This window comes from Seriola lalandi, unplaced genomic scaffold (genome assembly GCF_002814215.2).
Source record: "Seriola lalandi dorsalis isolate HSWRI2012SDOR001 ecotype SW California unplaced genomic scaffold, Sedor1 jcf7180002054244, whole genome shotgun sequence".
NCBI lineage: Eukaryota > Metazoa > Chordata > Actinopteri > Carangiformes > Carangidae > Seriola > Seriola lalandi.
In genome coordinates this window covers 591231-612860 of record NW_019524797.1, presented here as the reverse complement: position 1 = coordinate 612860, position 21630 = coordinate 591231, and the positions used below count along the sequence as shown (strand labels likewise).

Here is a 21630-nt window from a genome sequence, read left to right as displayed (position 1 = left end):
CTAACATATATAGTCCATGTGTCACTGTCATGTCATGTAGCAGGGTATTGAGCTGCCTATACGCTTAGCAGAGTAAACACTCCCTAGCAACAGTTTGACTGCTGTCAGTCAGTTTGCTCTGTCTGAGGTTCCTTGTCGGTCATGATTCCAACCATCCCCGACCAGTTCACATCCAACTTTACAGCTCCTTATGACGCCCACACATCCAGCTATGCTACTTTAAAAACATCCTCCCTATCCAATCCTAACCAGTCAGAGCACCCATTCTCTGCTCTAGGCCACATCCACGCACTTCTGACAGTGAGCTGAGTGGAAATGTGTTGTGTTTGGTGACATTATTCCACGTGGTAGACTCATCATGCTCTGCTTCCTGAGGTTCAAGTCAGGGGAATATCATGCCAACAGTGATAAGGTATAGGTGTATATTTGGGAATGCTGGGAATGTTAGTGTGGGCTTACAATGTTTTGACTTCAGCAGGATAATACTTCATGATGACATGACAGGGATTAGAGGAGGAAGCAGAGAATAACAGTGGAGGAGTGACAGAAAGTGGAAAGAGTCATGTTGGAGCTTGTAGCAGAGGATGTGTCGTTAAGCTAAATGCGACTCATTACACAACGTAGCAGGTGCTGTTGAATTAGGCCTCTCTCAATCGGCTGCCTCCCCCTCCTTCTAGTCACGTTTCCTGCTTTTTGACATTCACATGCTGCAGTTCAAACACAAAGGCGCTGGAAGCCTAGCAGGCTTCGTTACTGAAGGGCACAATGCGTACAAGCAAGGGCTTCTGTGTGTCGTCATGCACATGCCGGCATATTTGTGCATGTGACAACACATTCCACATCCTGCACTGACCCTTTACATTCCTGTCTCCAGTGGCCCTGAAAACAGGTCTGCACCACCTTCATTTGGCATGTCCTCCTCTGTCCTCCTTGCGCTGCTCATCTCCTGCCCTTTCCCTCCTCACCTCAACCTCATTTTACCTCATATCTAAGCGTACACACTGCATATATGAATATATGAGAGAGAGCAATAATACTTAGAGTAGTGAAAAATTTGTCAATAAATCAATTGGTCAACCAGCAGAAAATTAAGCAGCAACTATTTTGATTATCAATTGTTAAAAGTGAATTTTCAAGCAAAAATACCAAACATCGTCTTATTCCACTTTCTCATTTGTAAAGATTTTATGCTATTGTTTCTCATGTGTGAAGTGGTTTAAGTAATTTTCTAAGCAAAACTGCCAAACATTTGACAGCACCAGCTTCCTAAGTGAATATTTGCCGTTTTTCATGTACACGTTTATTCACTGCTCCATGTCTGTCCCAACACGAGGCGAAAGCTACCATAGGCACACACAAACATAAAGGATTAGTGTGTTGTGTATGTGTGTATATGATGGAGGGACCAGGTTTGTGTGTCCCTTTACAGAACTGTACGTCAAGTGTGATCAGGGAAACATCACACGCTGTGAGACTGTGAATAAAGGATCAGACGTGAGATTTCTGTAGCATTCAGCAGTAATAGAGCCTTGTGTGACTTCAACAGCTTTGACAAACATACCAGTCGCTGCCTGCGGCTCTGCAGGCCTGTCTTTGACACCTAGAAGCCCCGTGTGCCTCGCTTCTCAGTCTGTTTTTTAAAGTTTGTGTGAAAGCACCACAAATGTTCCTCACATGCTAATAGCAAGACTGATAGACCTTATAAATATCAACAGAGAGCAGTCCTTTTCACAGCACAATCTTTTACAGCAGTAACATCAGTAAGAAGAAAATCCATTTCTTCTTTTCCTCCATTGTGCTCTAAAATGATAAAACTTACAGTACCTCCTCTTTCTCACTGTCTGTATAATGCTTGCACTGTACTGACACATGCTCTGTGCTTTTGCCCAACAGCAGCGTGGCTTGATGCATTTGAAAAGCATGCCGCAGATGCACCAAAGTCAGGGAGCCAAAGTGGGTCAGTGTGTTGAGCTGAGCAGTGAGGGATGTGACAGCCCATTAAGCTGTGCCCTCTTCTTCTTCCCTTTGGTGTACACACACACACACACACACACACACACACACACACACACACACACTTGTGCACACACACACGTGCGTGTGTGTTATCTTTTGGGCAAATTATCTTTCCACTACAAAAGTACTGTAGTACTAGGTGAAACCTCCTTTTTTACAGGAACAAACAGAAGAGTCTTACTTCTAACTTTGGTTATATCTTTAGTGAAGCCTGTTCATCACCCGAGAGCTAGTCAGTGGTACTTCAGTAATCCTATACCAGCACAGGCTAGATTTAGGTTCTCACTTATCCTGGGCTCTAGTCAAGAGAACACTATTGATCTGGAGATGAAAGTGGACGGGCTGATCACACACCCTCTCTAATAACCTGCACATACACACAGTAACACAGCATGTGGCTGCATGTCACAGCAGTTCGATATTCACCGCTTTCACCCAGCAGGTTGGCTGTTCAAGCAGAGATTGGTGTCACTGCCTGCAGAGGGACAATGGTATGTGTATCTGTGTGTTGTTGTCGAGGGAACATGACTAATAGCCCCTTCACACCATCACTTAACATGCCGCTGATGTTCAGATCCTTCAGAAGGTCAATAAGTGGAGAGAGGCAGCTCCATGACACTGTGGACCAGCAGGTGTGGGAAAGAGAGAACACCTAGTGTCACTGCAGAAAGAGCTGAGGGAAACCAAAGAAACTTCCACAACTGTACATGCACAAACACTTAACTCTGTACAGAAATGCCATGTGCTCCTTTTGCTGAAATTTTAATAGCCAGTGTTTACCCATGTCTGTCCAACTGTCATTCCTAGAACAAGGTCTCTTCGTTTTAATCCTCTCACAAAGAGCAGGTTCATAATATTGAGGAATCCCATTTTTCGCCAACATAGCTTACACCACATGTTGGTGTCCCTGTTGCTTAGTGAATGAGGCCTCTATACCTCTATGTCACCAGTACAGTCATCTTTCCCGACAAGAGGCCTGCGTATATCTGATTTATCACAGCAACCTGATGCAAAACGAGAAGAAAATAGTTTATTGGTGCCATATCATTTCACAGTAAAAACGAAATCAATAGGTAATGAACCCAGTGACACACACTACACAAGACTTTCTCCAGCCTGCCACTGAACCAACTGTGTCCTACCTTCTAACACACTGAGCCATCAGTTCATGAATATTTAGGCCTGTCTGTGGCTGGAAGTAAGCATGATCTAGTGTGCAAACAGAACGTCCAAGGGCAGAGTACGGCTTAAAAAGCAAGAGATGAAGCACAAAAAGTGTGCAGCTAAATATCTGTACAATGTCTGAGAATGTGATAAAATCAAATGTAATGTCTTTATCAAAGATGCCTTTACTTTTACAACCATGTCAGTTTTCTATGTAGGTGACATTCTCAGTAGTGAAAACAGCTATATTATATTCATGTGTATATCATATATAGTCAGAGCTTTATTCTCCATTTTCACAGCAAACAATTCAAATTTAAACAGAAAATAAAAAACAGTCTCGAGATCTGTCAGCTGAATGAACATTGTGATTAAGTGCAGGTCAGCTGATTCTTATTCTGCTCAGATGATAACAATATCCAAAAGACATGATGCATGTTAAGTAGACACATTATTAAAGCACACTCACACACCTGAACCTAGTTTAGTCGATCTATCTACCCTGTTTGTGAAATTCCACTAGTTCTAAATCAGTGTTGTAGCAGCAGCTTGCACCGTGGGGTGTGATTATGCTTTTTTTAGATACACTTGCCTCTCTCTCTCTTTCTCTTCTTCTCCCTCGATCCCTACAGCTCTCTGGGTTGATAATTAGAGCTCAGGCTTTACAGACAGGCTGTTCAGGCCTGTCCCTGCTTCTGTCTTTTCTCCTGGCACATCCCCCAGTGACACAGACACACTTTGAATGTACTACTCTCACAGACCTAACCGTAGACCTACAGTCAACACTAGCCCAGCCCGAGCCTACAGCTTGAAGCAGCCTTTGAAATTAATAAATACAAAAAAAAAAAAATTATAATAATTAAGACACAGGTCCAAGTGGTCTTGATAACAGTATCTGGTTATCCAGAGGCTATAGTGCCAAGCTTGTGAGTAGTGGCATGTGGCAGGGCCCCAGGGCAGCAGGCTGTCACGTGTGGGCAGAGCACTGGCCTACAGTTTGTGTGTAGGTCTATATCTGTGTGCATGCCAGCTTCAGCCTGATTTGTGGTCCAAATGGGAGCAGGCAGGCAGCCCAGCCCAAGTTCAACTCTGCTACTGAAGCCCGAGTGATTTGAGCATGGTGACAGATGACTGGGAGGAAAAAAGGGGAAGGAAGGGGGGGAGGAAGTGGAGGAAGTGTGGAGCTGGCAGCAGCGCTGATGTCTGTAGTCATTCCCTGCATGGACTATTAACAAGGAAAGGGCCGGCTAACAATACAGTGCAACAGAGCAGTCAGTCAGTGTACGACTGTTTAGAGGAAACTGATATGATCTCTATGTCTTCCTCTATGAGTCTCTGAGGATTGGCACAAGTCAAAACCACAGCAGGAAAACCTCCTCATGGAGGCTGGGCAAACACCCATTCAGGCTGAAAGTGACACTGCATGCCAGACCTATGGGGAAAACCATCATGATGTTACAGATAAGACAACATATTCTGAGTGTGTGAATGTGTGTGTGCCGATATGTAAGCTCTCAACTTGATGTTACGGATAAGACAACATATTCTGAGTGCATGAATGTGTGTGTGCGGATATGTAAGCACCCAACTTGAAAGCATCAAAATGAAATCAAGTGATTATATTGTGAAATGGGTCGCTCATAGTGCTAAACCCACTGAGAAAAAAACAAACATGTAGCACTGCGCAGCTTTTCCCGCTTAATCACAATTTTTATTTCAATGACCTAATATCAATTCTTATTTCTTAAATTTCCAAGATCACTCTTTGCATTTTCACAGTAAACATGTACATCTGTAGGGATAGATATCGTTCAAAGATTTTTTGATATATCAGTATCGACCTTGACTTTGACACCGACTCTTAACAATACAGTCCAAATTTTCGTTTTACTTTAGTTTTATTTTTAACACACTCAAATGTGTTAGTGTAATCACCAGTATCCTTAGATGCTGGCCCAAGCATGCTGCATGCTTATTGGCCGACTGATGCGGATGATGTGATTTACTCATTTACTCCTTAGATATCGAAATTTGGTATCGAATTACATTTTTTGATCCTTGATAGCATCAAACCAATTAATGTACAGAAGTTCAATACCCAGCCCTATACATCATGTCTTGGTAACTTCAGTTAGGGCTGCATGAAATGTAAAATGTCTAGTTTGTGGGAATTAAGTTATTATAAAACTACATATACATATAGTGTAGACGACTGGTGGCTATACGAGCTGCTTTCTGTGACTGTGCTCAAAGTGAGCATCACTCCTGATTGGTTCACTAAGAACCGTATGTCCACTGACAGGACAAATACTGTAAAAGCTTGCTGAACTTTAAGGTTGAAATGCATACTCAGCATGCAAGTTTGTTTTGACCCAAAAGATGAGATTTTCAAAATATTAGAGTGATTAAGAATATGTCCCTTATAGCATAGAAGTCATTTCAGCAACTGGTAGTAAATATCTATCTACTATAGAAAAAAACAATTTTCTATTTTTTGTCTCAACCTCAAATGAAACACAGTATTTTTGAATTACAAGGACAATAAACATTTGTATATTAAGCTATAGGCCTTCACGACCAAGAAAGAAAGAACAGGTTGTAGCACACTAACAAACATTAGATTCTCAAAATGGCAATATCTGTGAAACGTCAGGTGTGGTTAGTTTGTGGTGATGGTTGGTTAGCAATAAGTTTTAGTCTCAAATTGATACATACTGTAACTGCCGATGCTCAATCATTTGAGTGTCTTGTCCTCCATTATATTTTCAATACACACAGGTCATCTAAATTACTACAAAGTGGCAAGAGTAGAGGGATAGTGGTGAATGTGTCAGACTAGTGGTTACACAAGTATTGGTAACATAATAACGCAGTAGCCTAAATGAATGGAGAACTTGTAGCACTTGACACACTTGGCAAGTAACATCTTGACTACCTCCAGCTAGCATTCTTTAACTAAAGTCATTACACAAAATGTTTGAGGCAAGCCCAACACTGACTGTTAATTGTGGCCATTAAAGTTAGAATATACATGAATGCCAATACAGGATTAATTGAGTCAACTCTTGTATGTCGCAAAGTCTGTTTTCTGTCCACACTGCTTTGAGTCAGCACTGTAAATACATTATCTCAAATTTTGGTCACAGCAGATTAGTACTGGGTTTTTCCTGACTTTTCTCAAAAGACACACGCTCTGAGGCAGCACGTTTTTAGCACCCTAGAAAGTTTAGTGGAACAATAAAAACACAAAATTGCAGAAGCGTCACTGATGTGTTGAAACCACAGAAAATAAGTGACGCTACCATGTTGCTAATGCAAGGGCAACACTTCCTGTAGCTGCTTATAGTTGGTAGACAAACTTACCATAACCTGTTAGTGAAGAGCTGCAGCCACTTAGAATGGTTTAGATAAACATTAAACTTCCCACACGGCTGCTGTTGCTTGTGCTGCTGCTGCTGCTAGGTTTGTAAGAATTTAATGGGACTCAGTTCTGAATCAAATGGTGACCCTAAAATTGAAATCTAATCAAATCATACGTTTCCTGAGATTCCCACCTACTATTTGTCCTCCAAGTCTACAAATCATATTTTTCATTCAACAACTGACACCCAATATTGCATTTTTAAAGATTTTTTTAACTAATTTCCATCCAGTTTTGGAGGTTTGAGAGTCACACTATAAAAAACGCCAACCTTATAGTAATTTCTTTTGCATAGCAGCTGTAGTTTATATGTGCAAGCCAAATGTGTATGTGTGTGTCCTTTGTCTGCATTAGACCATCATCATGAACACATCTTCACTCTTTCTGAGTTAAAGCCACTGCATATCAATAGGACTTTTCCAAACAGAGGGTGTGTGACCAAAACATTCTTATCTCCATCTCTGTCTGCTGCTCAAAATATGATTCTTTCACCTTCACATTGATAGTACCACAAACAAAAACAGACACACAGCATTTCCTGGATTCGGTTTGGCCTCGAGGCTTTTGAGTGAGCCAGACTTATGAAAGACAGCATGCTGCAACCTGACAAACTGTACCATTATTTGACAGCGAAAACACACACACACACACAGTCCTTGTACAAAAATACATTCTTTCTAGAAGTGACAAACTCTGTATATTCAGGTACAAGAAACTGGCTCAAGTCAAAACTAATCAACAAACCCTTGACTGTAAACAAACCCTATTTTTTGACCCCAGCCATCTAGCTGGAGGCTTGTTTGCTTGTGGGTCTTCCCAAATGAAACCCCAAAGGGTTCAATGTTAAATAAATTTTAAAAATGTGTGTATTTATTTCATAGGGGCGTTTTATATCACGTCATGCTTTATTTAATGATGTCTCTTTTCATTACAATTTCAAAATAACTTAAATCATTTCACAAAACCATTGCTTCATTTATATATTTTACATAATTTATTTGATTATTCATTCTATAATTATTTGTTAATTTACTATTGAACTCTGTGGCTGCATAAAATGTTAATCTTGTAGTCAAGCTTGGACTGAAATACAATATTTTAAGAGGTACTTTTATGAAGAAGTAGGAGATTACAGAAATTTGAGGACTGGCTTTGTATTGTACCTCCATCTTTCTTTTTCTTAAAAGTACAACCTCTCAAATCATACTTCTCCCACATACACCGCTAAAATCTACAGGGCATCTCCTATCTTTGTAATAATGAGCTCATCCTCCTCCAACAAGTTTTTCTGTCCTCTTTTAGGTTGACCTACTCTGCTCAGATATTTGACCCAAAAGAGCAGAGCACCAGCCAATACTGAAACACACACTCTGTAGTGTCTTCAAAGGTAACCATGCTGTAGGCTAGCTATTGTTAGTCTTATATCCTGTGTGAATATGTGGTGAATATAACTGTGTGTTCCTGTGCTGAGTATTTAGTTGTAAGATTAGTTTTGATCCAAAATCCTAGTCACTTTGAACTTGCTTAACTGGGCAAGACTGGGGTAACAGGCCTCCCATACAGCTTAACACATGCTCACACACACACACGAACACACACATACACACATCCATACCCACACCCACGCAGAGCTGCACGCATGACTTCCCCTAACACGGCAATGCCCTTACTTCAGGGCCTGATTAAACTGCCAATTACAAGGTAAAACACAAAGGGAGTGCTACCGAGAAGAAAAAGCAGAGCTAGAAGTAACTGGGAAAGGAACAAGAGAAAGAACAAGTGTGTGATCAAAGTGTGTCCAACACTTGTGTTCAGCACAAGAGCAAGAATGAGAGCCAAAGCTACATGGACACCAAAACACATGAACTACATGAACTACACACACCCAAACACACAGTTGTTTGCTCTGAAAGTTCACTAGGTCAGAGGTCACATGGACATGGCACCCGCACATTCAGAGGTCAGGGGAAAAACAAGAGTGATACAGGGGGAGAATAAGCATAAGAAGTAGGCAGAGAAAGAAACAACCAGGCAGAAGAGGCAACAAGAGAGGAAAATAGGAAAAAGGGCACAGGAGAAACAACAACAAAAAGTGATGAAAACAGGCAGACATGTTTCACCCAATTTGGCCATGGCTGCTTCTCTTACTAATATGGCGAGTACTTACTATTCCCATCTGATAGCAGCATGAAAGATTGATTCTTTCATCTTTCTCTCACAAGGCAGAACAATGTTACACTGTGTGCTTCTTCCAGCTAGTGTGTGCGTGTGTTTGAGAGAGAGGGAGGGAAACTGAGCCTGCATCAAATGGAAGAGGAGCAACAGCTGAGACTGGAGAAACAGCTGTATCTCTTCAACGCCTGCACTGCTCCCCTCCCCCTCTCCCTCATCCCCTCTCTCCCTGAATGAGCCCCTCACACCCCTTTTCTGATCCTCCTCTCCCACAGAGCAGCATGGCCAGAGGCTACACTGTCTGTGCACGCGCACACACACACACACACACACACACACACACACACACACACACACACACACACACACACACTACAAAACATACCCGAGTTACACAGACACTACTGGTTCAATCCTCAGTTCTCCTCTCAGAGGACAAGTACAGACAGGATGCATGTGCTACTAAACATTCATCTATTGACTAAAAATAGGAAAGACATTGTTTCCAGCGGCAATGTCGCCCTCCCTCTTCTCATCCCAAATCCTTCCAACCCTCCCAGTTTTATCAGATTTTGACTATAAGACAAAAGGTAGCCAGATAAACATTCAGATTACCCATTCACACACAAAGCAGAATCCAACATAAGCTTGTCCATCAAGTCTTACTATGTACTTGTCATTAAGTAAGTTGCTGGTCTTTTACATGCACTGAGCTTGTTTGATTCAGTAATAACAGTCACATGATCTCTGAGGGAGTTTCTTGCCACTTGTTTTCACAGAACGAACATGTTGAAATTGCCCATACAAGATCTAAACAGAAATTCAGAATATTCATGAATACTGTAAATATTTGCTTTAGCAGGAAGCCTTTAAAACTCCAACTATTAATGTGTGGTGGGAGGAAATAAATTAATTTATTAAAGTTGCATGCAGTTGAATGCTATATTATGAAGGACGGTGTAACAAAGTACCATAAAGTTAAAAGGTACTCAATTGCACTTTCTTCAAACAGTGATGATTCAAAAGGAAATACACACTCACATTTACATTGAAAAATGGTGCAGATGAAATGAATACAACGCTTGACAGTTGCAATGTAAAATGTGAAACTGCAGGCATGTGAGTGCAAGTCTCTGTCTACATGTCAAGACTCGACCTGTGGGAGACCTGACAAAAGGCGACAGGAAACAGGTTGTCTCAGTCACACACAGGTCTAAATGGAGTCCTTAAGATGACACAGAGAATACATCTGCTTAAGAAATGAATCATCACCTTTCATTCATCACAGAGGCGCTGGACAGTAAAAAGGAAGGCAAAGAGCAGAACAGGTGGTGAGGATAAAGCCTTATATTCATAGTGTTCTTAAGGCAAAAAGCCCACTGTGTACTGTGTGCCTGACACTGATGTCTGATGTGGAGGAAAGAGTACAAAAGAAAATGTTGGGAGAAGAAGAAACAAAAGGAAGATGGAACAAAAGGAGGAGAGAGGTGTAATCATGTTTGTTTGTATTTTATCTATTGTCTTTGGCAGGGTTCAAGACCAAGTTCACAAGTTTCCATGACATAACCAAGGCTCAGCTCTCAGTTTAGTTCCCAAGCCAAAACACAGAGGTTTCGACAGATAGATGAGGCTGTGTTGAGACCACAGAGACTGATACAGACTGGTGGATCAGGACAATATGCAAGGGAAGTGGAAGGGTGCGGCATCTGTATGTTTACATTCAGCTGGGCCAGTGGGGGGGATTATGACCTGGTCCTCATTCTGTATCTGCTGAACAACAATGGCAAAATAGTCCCAACACCCATTTTACTCAAAACACCTGAGCACACACACACACGCAATGGTCCAGTGTAGTAAGAGCAGGAATCATGCAACTTATTGCTCAGGCACATTTTAAATGCTGTTGAATCTGACTGTCCAAACCAGAGAATAAAGTTTACGATTGGAAACACACACACTTTGTAGTTACTTATTTGGTTACACTCGGTTAAAACCAATTCAGTCTAATAGAATACCCCTGCATAAAACTTAATATTTTGACCACCACGTTTTTAAATCAGTGAGGGAAAACCAGGGCTTTCATTCCTTATCTAGCCCAGCTTAGCATTTTGTCAACAAACATGTTTTTGTTACTAAGATATAGCCTAAGTTGTACAGCTGCAAAATTAATCAAGGTATGATTGAAATCACGATATGGCCAAGTGCAATATACAAATTGCAGAATCTGCAAAAAAAAAAAATCGAAGGATAGTGGTAAAATGTGTTACAACATTGTTTTGCATTGTTAGCACCATAAGCATTGTGGTGCTACAGAAATGCCCCGGCCTACAAATCATATTCTCCAGACGCAAAGGAACATGTTTGTTTGGTAATTATCATTTTCTATATTTTTTCAATGAAAATTAAATGCAGAAATAACCATTCCAACAGAAATTGCATATCAGCATATCTGCCAAAATAATCGCAATATGATTTTTTTTTTTTCATATCGTACAGCCCTACTAAGTTGCAAATCATAAAATCTCAAGGCAGTTGCCATTCTTGCCATATAAGCAAACCATTGTTGGCTTGTTTTGCACTCTGCATTTGGTCCTCTAATGAAACTTCCGCTAGTGAGAATATTCAGAATATGCAGGGAAAATGTCACATGAAACAGAAGTCAAAGAACCAGCCTGAAAGTGTCAGGTGGAGCAAGACCCTCGTAGCTGGTATTCTGCATGCCTTAAAGGCGTGGCCCCTTGTCCCTGAACTCACCTTTGACCCCTGACCTCATGAATCCAAACGCCTACAACCTGACACACCAACCTTGGCTAACATTAGTTGGGTGAGCTGAGCGGATGTTGACTTTAAAATACATAGATTTAAAAAAAAAAAAGAGATACACACATGCATAGACATGGATGCAAATGCACACAGATGAAAAGACATGCAAGAACCATCCAGGAGGTGGACAAGCAGGAATTAGAATAAAGCCAGTTCGCTGAGACATTCCCATTTTGTCTTGAGCCAGCATAACAAATAGTCAGACTACAACCTGCTCGGTACACAGCCATGTTTCCACTTTGATAGGATCTGTTTAGAGTCAGAGGGAGCGAATGGTGGACTTCAGGGACAAAGCTTTAGGAGGAGAAGATCTAATTTTGCATATATCTTTAGTATTGAAAGCCTCTCTCAAATAGTAGAGGCTAACAGGCAGTCTACATTTGTAATCCCTGTTATTTTCATCTGTTCCCACCTGATAAGATTCCAACTGATTATGGATAACTGCAATATAAAAAGGCAATATTTTGCAGATGAAGAAGGCCACATCAGCAAAAACTAGACAGACATTTTAACACTAGCTGCAACTACATAACACACACACTCACAGCTGCATTATAAGATAACATTTTTGCAAGTCAACCTAATGCTGAATTCAGTAGAGTAAAAAGAGCAGCCAAACTCAAAAGCATGTTAGGAGAGAGCTAAAAGTATCATAATTACATCAAATTCAATATTTTTATGTCAATGCTCTGGTTAGACTTCTACTGTCTATCTCCAGAAATGCATTTATAATAAATAATATAAAATCCTGTCTCCAGCTGCATGTTCAAGACAGTAAGGACCAACAGCAACTAAAGTTATTCAGCAGAATGGATGGCAGTGAGAGAGCAATTATAACTGATAAGGTCAGAGGAGATCTGCCGCTTGAGATCCGTTATGGCTCAGCACAGCTCCGTACAACCATGACCTGTTTACAAGTAGGGCTTGATATCACTCTTAAATACTATTTGAGTTACCAAACTGTGTTGCGCACACCAAGTATTAAACACTGTCATATACCGAAGGTTGGCACAAAATTGAGAGTTGGTTAAAGTAATATACTATATCAACACATTGGTAGGGATACTGCCTAATAGACAATAATTAGACAGAACGAAACTTAGGCAGCCATGACAGGACAAAAATAGCATCAGTCCCACTCACAACAAGAAAGCAAAGTGAAAAAGAAAGTGAGAGCAAAGAAACACAAAGAAGAAGCAAGGAACTAGAGAGGGGAGAGGGACAAGGGAGACAAAGTTGTGCAGCAGTCCACTCGTTGTGTAGCCCTTCATGTGTGAGTCAGTCCCTTTAGTGGTTAAATTAAGGCTAAAATGTCCTCAAAACTCCAGGCCTCCTGCCACTGCTCAGCCTACTGTGGCATGTGTTTCACAGGGTTTGTGTCTCTGTGTGAGAGAGATTCAGGCATCAGTCACGAGTGACCCTCTATGTACAGTCTCCATATCAACACTGTTTGTGTTTGACTGCTCTTGGTGGTGGCTACTTCCCCTACACAAGAGCTGTGATTACAACACAGCAGGAACCACATGGCAATACACTCATAACAATAAGAAGAGGCACTTTTGCACTACTTCCTCTAATGGTGTTCTGTGTACAACAAAAAAGGCACGTTGCTCAATCTACATGGTGAAGTAGTGCCTGCCACTGAGATTTCTGAGTTTAACACTGTCACAAATTATCCTTGTCTTTTATCTCCTTCTCACACAGTCAGCTAGTCAGGTGCTAGCCAAGCTCACATCTACAACACCCACTTCAACCAACTGCCAGCAAGATTAGAAACACCTAATATATAAAAAGTCAATGTCAAACACACATTGTATGCAACATTATTATCAGTGTTTCAACACAACTTGTCAAGCTCAGGGACGTTTTATATTACTCCAAGTAGTATTAGAGAAAGCTTTATGGAGTCGATACAGATTACTAACTTTTAATTTCTTCTTGTAGTGACAGAGCCAAGGCTGGGAAGGCATCAGAGGAAGAATGTGACGACATGTGACTTCGCAGCTCCATCTGTGCTTTATGGATGTGCCAGACGCACGCATAAAGTTACCCTGGCAACTGAGCAACAGCACTGTTTGGAGGTCACAGAGAAAAAACTTGATGCAGACTAAAACGCTTCTAGAATATGTACAGGACCCAGAGGGAGGCTACAAGATAACTGCTTCTAGGAACATTTTGCATAAACTGTGCAGTGAACATGATGTATTGGAGAGCGGACAAACATAACCTGAGAAACACCAGGGGCTGAACCTGATGACACAAAAGCCCTATAGTGTTTTATCCCTTTCTCTTATAAACACACAGCTCCGATTCTGAAAGGGGAGTTTCATTTCACACACACAGATGTAATCTCTAACTAATCACATTTGCAGGCCTTGGACAGAGCAGCTACACCACAGTACTGAACAGATGGGCTCACGTACACAAGGCATCTCTGGGATTAGCTGGGCCCGGAAGGTGGAGGTGGTATGTACAGTTACCAAGGGACATTTTCTGAAAAGAGTCTTATCCAAGTAGGTGTTATCATTCAGAGACAGAAAAACTGGAATTGCATCTATGAACATAAATCATCTGAATGATTTTTCTCCTTCTAAATACAACATGAACACATGTTTTGATTAAGAACTTTTGGCTTACACACTTGAAAAGACAAAGAATTTAGCAGTAGATGATTATGTGTTATACGCAAAGTATTGTAATTAAAAATAAAAACAGTGCTCTAACTGAGTGAGCTTCAGCAAAACCTCCAGGTGCTCACACTGTTTCTGTTGGCAAGCAACAGTTACTCAACATGACGTTTTTGTTTAGTCAGGAAGAGAAACCAAGAACAAGATAAACCCGAAAATACACAATTATAATTCAATGCAGCATTTGTAAATAGGCGTACAGATGGGGCTTGTGTTGCTTAAGACGCACAGTGCAAATGTGCATGATGGATATAATACTGAATCAACCATATTTTATTGGATTAAAACCTAAGCCCTAGTACTAAGACTACTTGGGTAAACATTTCAGATGTACCCTTTACACCTACTGACCTGCAGACTGTCTGTCCTGCAGACTAAACTTTCTCTGATAAATTATAAAAACTAGAAGTATTCTCCTTTGGTTCAGTCTGAATCAGATGAAATAAAAACCAAAAGGAATTCCAAACAGATTCTTTCTCTGACATGTGGAGGACTGAAGACCTCCGACATTTGGAAAGAATTAGGTTTCATCTCCTATTTTGGGCTAAACTTTGACTGTAGTATTATCTGACCACTCAATCAAACAATGCTTTCAGAACTGGTATGACTGCAATTTTGAAGACTATCTAATGAATAAATACGTTCTGCATCTATTTAACCAATCAAAGAAGACTGCTGAAGCCACATGAGATTGTTCGTGCCTTTCCTGCAAAACACTACACCGCAGCACTGTAAAAGCACGCAAGTCATGAGTCTGAACCAGTGACCTCTGGGTCATATGTTAAGTGTTGAGAACAGCAGCTCCACACAGCCATACTAAATATCGATATGGAACATTCCTTAGACCCCTTTAAAATGGGGTGAGAGGGGCGTGCAACAGCGACGTCACACAGGACATTGACAATGAATGTGTTAGATGGGAGGTTTGAGCAGAGGGAGGCTTTGTTTAAGAAAAACGGCGGACTAATAATGAAGGGCGTGAATTCAGCCTTAAATTAATTCTGCTTGACAGCTGATAGAACTGCCCCACTCACTCATGTGTGAGTGGGTTAGTTTATATTATCTACAGATAACCTACCAGGGCATGTTTGCAAATATTCCTGGGTTCACAAATTAACATGCAACTGTGACCACTGTTACAGGACCATTCACAGATTAATTTGTCAAGAAATGGTCAACATAGCTTCATCTCAGCTGTGATAGAACAGCTAAGATACATCCTAAAGTTTGAAAAATGTTAGGTCTGTATATTAATTCTGAACCATGGCGTGTATGGTTTAGAATTACAGGAAATAAAAGGCTATCACTTATTCAAAGTGATATTAATGATCGACAAATTAGATTACATTAATGCAGGTAGAGAGCTATGTATAATAGACTGTTGACTGCTGTTAGTCAAATGTGAAAGGCTTATTTAAGAAACTGAACTTGGGAGGATACTCTTTTTCATGCTCTGAAAGTTCCCCTCATTTAAATATTTTCAGGGAGAAAACTGATGGTCACCAGACCCAAAACATAACCTCACGACTCGTCTGTTGTGGCTTTTCTGCAACCAAGACGTGCTACAGCTGAGACAAGATAGACTATGACTGTACACTGTATTGTTCGTGGGTGAACCCACGCCACACCCAAAGCACTCCCTGGAGGTTAACTGTGCAGGGGGTTCACCGCCAATGAGCTATCCTGAGCAGAGCGCCTGCAGTAGGTATGGTTGCTAAATGAGCTCTGCTGGGCTAACAGCAAAAATTGGTCGACAGAAAGTCCCCCCGTCTCCCTAAACAGAAGCAAACTGTGTAGCGACTATAGTAAATAAAAGTAAGACTGCACAGGAGTCACAAAACGCTAACTCACTGACTAACCTCACTCTTTTCTCAACGGTTTCCATATTAGCATGTTTTAACTCACGCTAGCTTGAAACGTTAGCTTGGTAAGGGAGCGCATGATTTATTACTAGCATTATATCAAACTCCTCGGTGCTGCTTCTTGGTGTGTGGTGGGGCGACTGTGTCTTCACGTGGGTGGAGGAGGAAAATAAAATAATGGCTACAATAAACTACTGCACCCAGCTACAGATAGTCTGCATTGCAAGAACCGGACCAGTCCCGGTGTTTGCACGCCTCCATGTCCCCCTCCTCTTGATGGATGCCGATTTACTCTGATAAGGGAGCATCCTGCCCATAAAAACAAACACACCCAAACCGTTCGTGGGGCTTAATGTTACGTTAGCTAACTATATCGACGACTGGGGAGGGATTTTCTAAATGATGTCGCAAACGATAACAAACTTTGCCTTATATTGTCCAGTAACTCACCGAAGTGCGCGGTATTCTTCTTTCTTCTCCTGATATTCCAGTGGGTACATCAGAATAAAGCAGACAGCTAACAGTTTTTAGGCTAACGCTCAGGACACGACGATGCGCTTAGCAACAGCTGTCCTCTGTTTTGAATGAGGGCTGAGGAAGACGCACAGCAAACGGGCGGAGCTTCCAGCGAGAGAGCGGACCAGTTCACCCATCATCTACAGCAGCCCGGCTTAGTTCAGTTCTTTATTAAAAATAGACATATTTTGTCACTGTCAACAGTATTTTCAATTTCTTAATACAGTGTCGATTCAAATCTGGATAGATAGGACTCGCAGACCCCTGGTCTTGTGTAGAGGGGAAAAGCGCCCTGTGAGATTTGAAACGGGCGCAAAGTTCATGTGTTCGATTCTGACTCCCTCTTGTGGTCCAACCATCGTCTTATCCACACAAGCTCTCGTGATTGCGAAAGTGTCCAGTATTATGTACAAGTGTGTTTTATAGACAAAATCCCACAGTTAATAATGTCAAAATGATGTTCGCCTGTTTTAATCACATTTTGCTCATCACTGATATAGTCGAGTTCTCCAGAGCTTCACATTTTAATGCAACAGTGCAATTTTCCACTAGTTTGTCAATTACTATGAAGTTTTGTTGAAAGAAAATAATATCACATTTTGTATTCTAATAGCAGCATACTCTATACTATGTAGAAGGACACTCAATTTCATAGTAAATGATCTGGATCTGCCCCCAAAACGTAATATGTTCTTCTGTGGCCCATGCCCAGTCCCTCCACCAACTTCAGTGCAAATCGGTTCAGTACTTGTGTAATCAGTGCAATCCTGCTGACAAATAAACAAGCCAACATAAACAGACATAGGTGAAATCATAAACTCCATGGTGGAGGTAATAACATACACACAGTACCGTTTGAAGGATGCACTTGATAATATGAGATTTCAAACTGCCCTTTAAACCTAGAGTTGGGCCTAAACATTTCTTTATCAAAGACCATCGACAAAAGCATAACTAACAACCAACTTTTGTATCCGAGTCAATATTCATTTTATTGTTTTTACATTTATTGTACACATTTCTCTGAAATCTACTAATACAAATAGTCAAGTTAACACTGCTCCCTGAATGTCAGTCTATAGACTGTAATGAGGTTGCACACATCCATTTCACCATTCTGCTTTTAAACAACAGATCATCTCTGACCTTTGAACCCCAAGACCAGGTTTTGTTTGTATACACATATACTTGTTCACTCAAACAAACTGACTTAACACGTGCATCAAAATCAAAACAATGATAATATGATAGAGTGTCACATTCACTCTGCAAATTTGAGCTGCCTTTCTTTCTCTAAACCATGCAGTTCCCTCGCTCGATTCTTCAGCTCCTCTGCTTTCTTCTCATTCTTCTCTGTACCATCCCCCAGTTTGTACATGCGACTTGCATTTGCGCAGCCCCATACATGTCCCAGCTCACAAGCCCTGTTAGCATACTTCAAAGCTAGAGTCATATCTGGTGCCAGCCCTTTGGAATTACCCTCAATGAACAAAGCACTGAGGTTAAAGCATGACGGAGCAAAGCCACCAGCACAGGCCTTCTCATAGTATTGCCGGGCAGCCGTTAGGTCAGGTCCCCCGTCCATAGCTCGTCCATCATGGGCTAACAGACCAACGTTATGGCAGGCATCTACAGACTTCTTTCCTCCGGTGTTGCAGGAGCGCATAAAGCAGGAGTAGGCTGTTTTCAGACACTCGGTCACTCCACCTGGTGGAAATATTTAGGAGATTAACAGAGGTGTATATGCAGACCTTTATGCATCTTATGAAGATAAGTAATGTAGAAGATATTCAAATCCCTCCCTGATGCAGTCACGATTTTATGTAAGCAAAAGTACACTAAAATGTACCTAAGTATCAAAATTAAAAGCACAAATTTAAAGAATTAAATTAAACTATTGTTGTGTTCACATTTAAACAATATTCTGATTTTTTTACTACATTATTATTATTATCATTATTAATATTAAACAGCGAATATTTGTATTTTGCTTATAAAACTTTATCTCTCACTGTGATCAGTAACATACATTGTACTTTGCTTACATTATAGCATACAAGCAAAGTATCAGTAGATGATTTGCTTATCAGTAGTTTCAACCTGTTGTCAACATCTAGAATTTCGTCCCAAACACCAAAGAGGGTAAAAAAAAAAAAAAGGAGAGCAATAAGCCACATTGCAAAGGTAAGCCACATTACCTTTTCCTGTGACATGGTAAGCGCCCAGTTTATAGCAGCTCTCTCCATGTCCATGTGTTTCACAGTTATGTTTGAGCACTTGTGCTGCATTCTCATAGTTTTTTTTCACCCCTTCCAAGTAGTCCGCGAGCCTTTGGCACCCTAAGAAAAACATGATGGAAACACAATGAGGGAAACATAACTAACACAAATCGAACATTTTAGTTTGCATTTTCGAGCTGAGCTTAAGCAGCAACAGTGATGTGAACAGTAGAAGTATGTTACCTTCAGGATCCTTCTCTTTGTAGCACTGGAAGCTGTACTCCACTCCCAGATTGTCCAAAAACTGCTTCACCTCATTCTCATCTTTAAAGTTTACAAGTCCAGCCATATTTCAGCTTGCACCTCTGCGTTTTAATTTTACAACAATCACATGTGTTGGAGGCTTAGCTCCCACCACATCCACTGCTACTTGTGACCTTGGTGAACGAGTTAAAAAGCGATGTTACAATGCGATACGATGTTTGTTTTTTTTTCACATAAACAACACAATAGAATAGAGTTGATTACCGTTAATCGTTAAGTTGTTATAAAAAAACAACTACAGCTAGTCATGTAGTAGATTTCCATTGAAAGAAAGGGAGAACAGCATGTTCATATGTGTTCCTAGTTTCATAACCTTCCCTAACAGGCTTCCGTAGTCCAGCCCCCTTCCTAATGTACTTCCAGTGCTGTGACCTTTATTTACGGTCTGTCTAGTCTAGTCAAAAATAGACCTAGCAGCTCCCCGTGAAAACTATATCCCTCACTCGGTACCTGAATTCAGAGCTTCGGTAGTCGCACTGATTAGTCAATATCTTTTTTTTAAAACATGAATTCCGCCTTTGCAGACTGCTGTCTTCATGTTTGCACGGAGAGCGATTTCCCACAACGGAAGCAACAACAAGTGAGCTAGCTAGCTGGTTCGCCGCTAACGCTGGTCGGTGATAGATTAGCATAACATCAGGCTCCCAGACAGGTGAACACTGCGAACTGAAGCGGCTTAAAACGGAGCCGCTCGACAGCTAGCTACTTTAGCGGTAGTTTTTCGTGGTGAAAAAAGACACCAGTCTCGATTGCATAAGCTAATACTAGAGTGATTTTTTTTTTTTTTTAAAAAGCCATGACCATGGCCTGCAGTTCCCTAAGCACGGTAAGCTTCGGTTTGCCTTCAGGTGTCATCTTTTTAAGTGCTCATGTTATTACTGGAAATTGCACAACAATAAATGATGTTGATTAACTGCATCTACATTATCAAACATCATCTTTGTGTTTTCAGGATGAGGCATCTCCAGCGGCTCTGACAGACCTGTGCCTGACCTATGTGAGCCAGAATCTGGAGTTTTTCTGTGTGAAGCGCCCTGACGGCTCCCTGTGCTTCAGAGAGGCTGTTCTCTTCCCACAGGAGCTAGCAGACCAGCTGCTGGCCAAGATGGCCACAGAAGGTAAAACCTTGACCTCACAGGACACTCCTGAGCAGACAACAACCACCACAAGATCTATGTTCCGGCTTTTTGCTTTTAATTTTTACTTGTGGAACTGTCAGATATCAACCTGAACTATCATCTTGACGAAAATAAAAAAATCCCAACTTATATACATCTCCTGAGTGTCTTTTGACAGATTCTATACCCTTCTAAGAAAAGGGGGGAAAAAAGTGTGAAATCTTTGAGCGACTTAACCTAATGGTATGTTGTCACATAAACTAAAATCCTTCCCTAGATAAACAGAGGCACTATTGTGCAAAGCTCAGTCCTGTTGAGTCCTGCATGGACCCAAAGATAAACTTTAACACAAGTTCATTATGGTACAGGTCTGCTGAATGACAGCACAGTGGGTGTATTTCGGAACTGCGAATACCTGCGTCTGAGACGAGCCTGCATCCGTACGGCGCGTATCTCTGCAGAAGCCTTCCAGAAAGCTCTGTGCCCTCACAGACTGTTGGAGCTGGATGCTGCCAGGGTCAATGCAGACCTCACTATTCATGATATTCTACAGGGACTGGCCACCAATAAATACTGTCAGGTAAAGTGAGAGTATGTTAACATGTGTTAGGTAACCACCCTTTCCTCACACTACAATGAAATAAAATAAAATTGTTTTGTTTCGCTTTTCTCCAACACCCTGCAGGAGTCCCTCCAGCGACTTGGCTTAACAGGTCTCACCATGTCCTCTTTGGAGGAACCGATCCGGTATCGCTTCAGCTCCCTCCAGGGCCTTCGCTCTCTCTCTCTAGCCAATGTAGACTTCTATGACTCTGGGCTAGTTGACGTGTGTTCCCTGCCTCGACTTGAGAGCCTTGATCTCTCCAACACCTCAATCACCAACCTCAGTCCGCTGCTAGGCCTGAAGGAGCGGCTGCGCTCGCTAACACTGCACCAGCTGAAGAGGCTGGAGATGAGTACTGCCCAGCTGCTGGGAGTCATACACCAGCTGGATGTATTGCAGGTTAGTCGAAGGGTGGAGCTGAGTGTTGAGTGTTGCGCTGTGTGCTATTGCTTATTGTTAAACTTGTTTCTATTTTTTTTTATTATGCTTTGAGAAGAACGCTATCTCTTGCTTGTTTGTTTGCAGCACCTGGACATCAGTGATGATAAACAGTTTACCTCTGATGTAGCTCGTCAGCTGCTTGGACAGCCAGGGATCCTGCCTGCTCTTGTTTCCCTGGATGTGTCAGGGAGGAAACAGGTGTGTGTGTGTGTGTGTGTGTGTGTGTGTGTGTGTGTGTGTGTGTGTGTGTGTGTGTGTGTGTG

At 41.4% G+C, this 21630-nt stretch overlaps 3 protein-coding genes across 6 annotated transcripts in view; 1 reads left to right on the top strand and 2 right to left on the bottom strand.

Annotated features, from left to right (window-relative positions):
• The window catches only part of ralgps2 (Ral GEF with PH domain and SH3 binding motif 2), a 68602-nt gene extending 51868 nt beyond the window's left edge, over positions 1–16734 (bottom strand). For both annotated transcript variants that reach the window (XM_023404458.2, XM_023404460.2), the window contains exon 1: positions 16596–16734. The gene's annotated coding sequence lies outside the window, so the exon portion shown is untranslated. The remainder of the gene's footprint in view (positions 1–16595) is intronic.
• Positions 16735–17627: 893 nt separating this feature from the next.
• On the bottom strand, positions 17628–19535 carry coa7 (cytochrome c oxidase assembly factor 7). 2 transcript variants are annotated; one of them, XM_087173509.1, is made up of 4 exons: positions 19409–19535; positions 19124–19317; positions 18860–19000; positions 17628–18368 (listed from the first exon to the last, which is right to left on the bottom strand). In XM_087173509.1, exons 2-4 carry the CDS (start codon positions 19227–19229, stop codon positions 17923–17925), a joined length of 693 nt encoding a protein of 230 aa, XP_087029635.1. In that variant the 5' UTR covers positions 19230–19317; positions 19409–19535; the 3' UTR covers positions 17628–17922. The 2 variants fall into 2 exon arrangements, with proteins under 2 accessions (XP_087029635.1, XP_023260168.1); XM_023404400.2 differs by having other exon boundaries at positions 19124–19532.
• A 38-nt stretch (positions 19536–19573) lies between these two features.
• The window catches only part of zyg11 (zyg-11 family member, cell cycle regulator), a 7561-nt gene continuing 5504 nt past the window's right edge, over positions 19574–21630 (top strand). For both annotated transcript variants that reach the window (XM_023404398.2, XM_087173508.1), the window contains exons 1-5: positions 19574–20030; positions 20157–20322; positions 20691–20902; positions 21008–21325; positions 21452–21565. In XM_023404398.2, the coding sequence (XP_023260166.1) occupies positions 20001–20030; positions 20157–20322; positions 20691–20902; positions 21008–21325; positions 21452–21565 (840 nt within the window). In that variant the 5' untranslated portion in view covers positions 19574–20000. The remainder of the gene's footprint in view (positions 20031–20156; positions 20323–20690; positions 20903–21007; positions 21326–21451; positions 21566–21630) is intronic.

What these genes read in the sequence shown, in the direction of transcription:
- coa7 (XM_087173509.1), bottom strand. Translation starts at nt 19,229, where the DNA reads ATGGCTGGACTTGTAAACTTTAAAGATGAGAATGAGGTGAAGCAGTTT. An exon ending in CAAAGAGAAGGATCCTGAAG is followed by an intron (nt 19,001 to 19,123) that starts GTAACATACTTC and finishes TGTTTTTCTTAG; the next exon opens with GGTGCCAAAGGCTCGCGGAC. An exon ending in TTACCATGTCACAGGAAAAG is followed by an intron (nt 18,369 to 18,859) that starts GTAATGTGGCTT and finishes TATTTCCACCAG; the next exon opens with GTGGAGTGACCGAGTGTCTG.